General features: G+C 38.1%; 1 protein-coding gene across 1 annotated transcript in view; it reads right to left on the minus strand.

Annotated features, from left to right (window-relative positions):
* Positions 1-253: 253 nt before the first annotated feature.
* Positions 254-4675, minus strand: part of SLCO5A1 (solute carrier organic anion transporter family, member 5A1) — a 145771-nt gene continuing 141349 nt past the window's right edge. Inside the window, exons 9-10 of the mRNA XM_009995597.1 lie at positions 2100-2164; positions 254-883 (exon numbers count right to left, since the gene is read on the minus strand). Coding sequence (XP_009993899.1) covers positions 438-883; positions 2100-2164 — 511 coding nt within the window. The 3' untranslated portion in view covers positions 254-437. The remainder of the gene's footprint in view (positions 884-2099; positions 2165-4675) is intronic.

The following is a 4675-nucleotide window of genomic DNA, read 5'->3' on the forward strand; positions in this document are numbered from 1 at the left end:
TGTAGCAGAACTCACAGTAATTACTTATCTCTTAAAAATACAATTTGCAGATAATGAAGCTGATGATACATGTGAACATTTTTGTGACATTTAAACATCAATGATACGAGTTTTGTCACTCTTCCACTGACTTCTGCTGTTCATAATACCTCAACCTTACATCAATATTAGATCAGAGCATGGACATTTAATGGACACATCTGAAATAAGTACAAATACAATTTTTAAAACTCCGTTGTCAGGAGGGGAGAGATAAGAACTTAGGGTGGTTTGAGGTATCCAGCCCTCAGGAATATACTATGGTTGTTTGCATTAAGCTTTGTTGGTTTTATCATGTGTTACATATTTAGATTAAAAATAGAAGGCACAGGTGTTTTACAAGGCGCCATAATTAAGTCAACCAACAAAACTAAGTATTACATTACCCAGCCAGGGACCTATATCTCAGCAGTGACTTCTTCCAATGCATTTTCATTTGAGGAATTTATTGCTTCTGAAAAAGGGCCAGGGTATGTCTGTGCTATGCAGTTCATTCCTTGTGCCACACCAATGTCTCCCTGGGAACTGAAGGTAGGGCAGGATCTAGCCCGTGCATAGTTTTGTTGGGGTCCAGTTTGGCCAACCATCTCACTCACAGTGTTCACCGGTGAAGCCCTCCATCTCTGTCTCTGCAATTGTTCTTCTTTACACTTAATGGAATACCAGGCCAGGAAAATAAAAAAGAATCCCACAAACTTGAGAGCAGCTGCCAACCCAAAGTAGACAAACCGAAACGACGTGACATCGTATTCCCAACAAGATCCTTGTACGCCGCAATCCTGTTGCCAAAGCATGCACGTGGTGTCAATAACAGCCCCAAAATAAATTGGAGTAGGAATGTAAGCTGAAATAAAAACAGCAACAGAAACAATACGTGTTAACACATAGTGGAAAACTGCTAAAGAAACTATATGCCTTAGCCAAACAGTGTAGGTCAACAATTTTTTAGATTCCTCCACCACTGCTCTGACATGAAATGTAAAACATGGAAAACTGGTCAGCCAATCTTCCCACCAAAGCTACTTAACCCAGACATGAAACCAGAAATGGGAAAGATTCGAGCAAAGGAAACAACGCAGCAGCAACCGTACAACAGGCACTGCTTCAATCTGCCATCCCCAGACAGCTCTCCCTCAACTACATGTCCCCCAGAAGAAAATCCAATGCTGCTCTCAGGAAATAAAAATAAGGGAAAGAAACAAAATACAATGTTACCTCCAGACTGTTACTTGCTGAACATCCATGGCCCATGGACTGTGGAAGGGCAGGTATTGCTGCTTTAGATTAAGGAGAGAAAGCCCCTAAAACCACAAAATCTTTCTCTTACTGAAGACGGATGAAAGTAGTGAAACCACTGCAACTGTTAATTTTCTTTAGAATAGATATTCCTCAGACATATACTTCAGTTTTTTTAAGGCTGCTAAAAATTAATGCTCCTGTTTTCTCCAGAAATACAACTCCTTTAAGACAAGTCAGAAACATCCTTCCTCAAAGAAAATGTCCAGATGCAGCTATACAGGCTTCTCCTTTTTCTCTTAGAATACTCCTTGCTTGCTCTTGTCACATGTTTCATAGTAGCTGAACACCTGGAGTGTACTTTATAGGCAAAATTTTAGAATTTGAAGAGCTTGAAAGAAGCTGCTTTATGGAATAGAGATTTTTAGCATGTACCCTTTTTGCTTTGAAACATTTGAAATTAGACATTAAGTAACCATTGCTTCATATTTTAAATATTCAAAAAGACATTATTGCTGAAACCAATAAAAATCTACTTCTGAAGAAGAACAAATCCTTATAATATTTAGTAACTTAATTTTTAAATAAAGCTTGAAACTGAAAAAATATCTTTCTGGAAAAAAATTGTTCTAGAAAGTCTGAAAAAAAAAATAAATGAAAATACATTCTCAGCTACATCATTTTCAGAAGCTATTCATTCTAGGTTCTTAATACAATTGCTTAGGCAATTCATTACAGATTTAGGGAATTTTAGTATTTTTATGGTTCATTTAAGCTGAATGTGGTGATCCTTTATGGAAATGCTGAGTAACTGTAAGACTTACCAAGAGTCCGCAATAACACAAACTGCATTCCTAGTGCAAAGGGCCTCTCTCCATCTTCGACAGACCTAAGAGGTGAAAAGTAACTCCTCTGAAGAAACAGTCATAAAAGACCATCATAGTGATATATTCTGGCTCTATGTCCTGGCTTTTTTTCTGAGCTATAAAAAAATCTTTGTCTAAATTTCTTTGATTTAGCTTCTAATATTGTTAACTCTTAGTGATAGGAAAAAATACAGCCTGCCTCTGCTGTCCCTCTTTAATCGAAATATTAATCACACCTTTTAACCTTTCTTTACCTGTGTAGGGCCTAAACAATTTGATCCAAATGCATTAAGGGAATTTAGAGAATCCACCCAAAGCATTTATCGCTTCTCATGGTAGTTTCCTGTTATTTCATATAATGTCTTGGTTTATTTTCTTGATCTTTTCCAGATAAAATTAATAGAGAGTTATGTGGCTGAAAGCTGGACTCAGCTTCTGAATGTAACAGATCTCTGTGTAGCATAAGCACTTTGGAGGTACTTCAGGAAAAAGAACAGTAGAAACCTCCAAACAGTCTATTTAAAGATGGTTCCTGAGATTTTTTTCCACTGGTTACACAGGAAAAATGTCAAGTTTTCAAAATACTAAATGCAAAGTAATGGTATTCCACAATGCAACTACCATTTTAGTTAACCCCAAATTTTCTTCTGATTTAAAAAAGCTTAACCTAAGAGTCTGAAATTAAGATAGACATATTCTAGTAACATTGAAATATAAGATAAAACCACATAAAAAGACTGTAGTCAAAAGGGTGCAGCTCTAAAATCAAGGTTTTGAAATCAAGTACTCACTCAGAAATTGAGAAACTGGAGGACCAGCTCGAGTTACAAATCTGACTGATGCACCATGCACAATATATGGTTTGGGACAGTGGGTGTCACTGTTCAACTGTGTGGGACATCCTTTTTTTTATTAAACACTACAAAATACTGCTGGAGATATATCTCTTATGCATCTCACTGCTGTGAGGCTCACTGCAATATTACTGTTCACTGGTTGTACTTCACTTTTGCATAATTGCAGTACTATGACAATGGCTGTATTATCATTGTCATTATTATTATTGATATTGTTGCTATTATTATTATATAGGTGGAAACCTGGAGAGAGAAGAAACAAGGTCAGAAGACTCTGACCTACAACAGTGCTGTGCACACAGTAGTTGAGCTTCAGCTGCATAAGCAACTGGAATTCTGACGTGCCCACTCCTGAGAACTGGGCTTCACAGTCTTAACAGTCATCTTTGCATCCATATTGCAGATCTTTTGAAAAGCATATTGGAAGACAAATTCCACCACATGACACAGTACAAGGCCTCCACATGTCAGCAGCAGGCTCCTGCATAACCCTCAGCCACTTGAGCAGAGAAAATGACAGCAAGAAACTGCACATCCTTGCCGGGGATGAGACACGAATGCCTGCCAGAGGGTTTCAGTAATGTGCTTCTAGTGGAGCTTAAGGAGAGCAAAGCCAAGTTCTGATCTGCCTCATGTTTTCTTCAGGCTCCATGATCTATTACAAAGTCTGGCAGTTATTATTTTTATAGGAGGCTAACTGTGAGCAGCAGAACATCAGTGGTCTCAGAATATCAGATTGAATATACAAAGGCAACACTACCAGGAGAAAATCCCACGTGGTTAGCAGGACCGTTCTCAAAGAAAAAGGTACAAGAGTGGTTTTGAAAAGCTAAATTTGGAGAGAGATTTTACTCAAAACCAAGTCAAAAGGTGTCTCTATGTTATCAATTAATGCAGCTCAAGAGAAGCAGATTTACACAGCTGAACAGCTTATGCTAAGGACCTATACATACAGCACAAGCATTTCAGGTTTTGTAGGGATATACTTCGACTCTAGATCAACTCTAACCTGGTCCCAGAGACTGAATACTTGTTTGCATCTGGATCATTCTGGGTGTGCTTCTGAAGAGCATTGCAAATGCTGGAACAGGCTTCCCAGAGAGGTGGTCGATGCCCCAAGCCTGTCAGTGTTTAGACAATGCCCTTAACAGCATGCTTTGACTTTTGGTCAGCCCTGGTGGTTGGACTAGATTATCATTGTAGGTACCTTCCAACTGAACTATGCTATGCTATGTTATGCTGTTCTATTTTTTTCTATCTTCCAGCTCATCTCTGTCTGAAAGGAACTTACTTCTTGAATTCTGAGAGCTCTTCAGCTTCAGATTCCAAACTGAATTGACATATTTAAACCACTCTCTATGTCCTTCAGTTACCAGCAGAGAAAATGTGTGGATGTGCTTTGTAGATCCTAGTAAATGATTACCTCATTTTCTTCAAATTCTTCCTCCTCCTCTTTCAACAACAGCAACACACATGATACAAATACATATTTATTTTATCCATAGACCATATTCTGTTTTTTCAGTTCACTTCTCTTTAAAAATCCTGTTGAAGGTCACTTACAGAAGCTGTATTTTAAATGGACACAGATGTTACAGGAACTGGTAATATTTATTAGAGCAGATGGCAGAGATGGAAAAAGCCAATCCAAAAACCTGGACACTTTTTTTCAAATGG

This window comes from Chaetura pelagica, unplaced genomic scaffold (genome assembly GCF_000747805.2).
Source record: "Chaetura pelagica isolate M959 unplaced genomic scaffold, ChaPel_1.0 scaffold83, whole genome shotgun sequence".
NCBI classification, from domain to species: Eukaryota; Metazoa; Chordata; class Aves; order Apodiformes; family Apodidae; genus Chaetura; species Chaetura pelagica.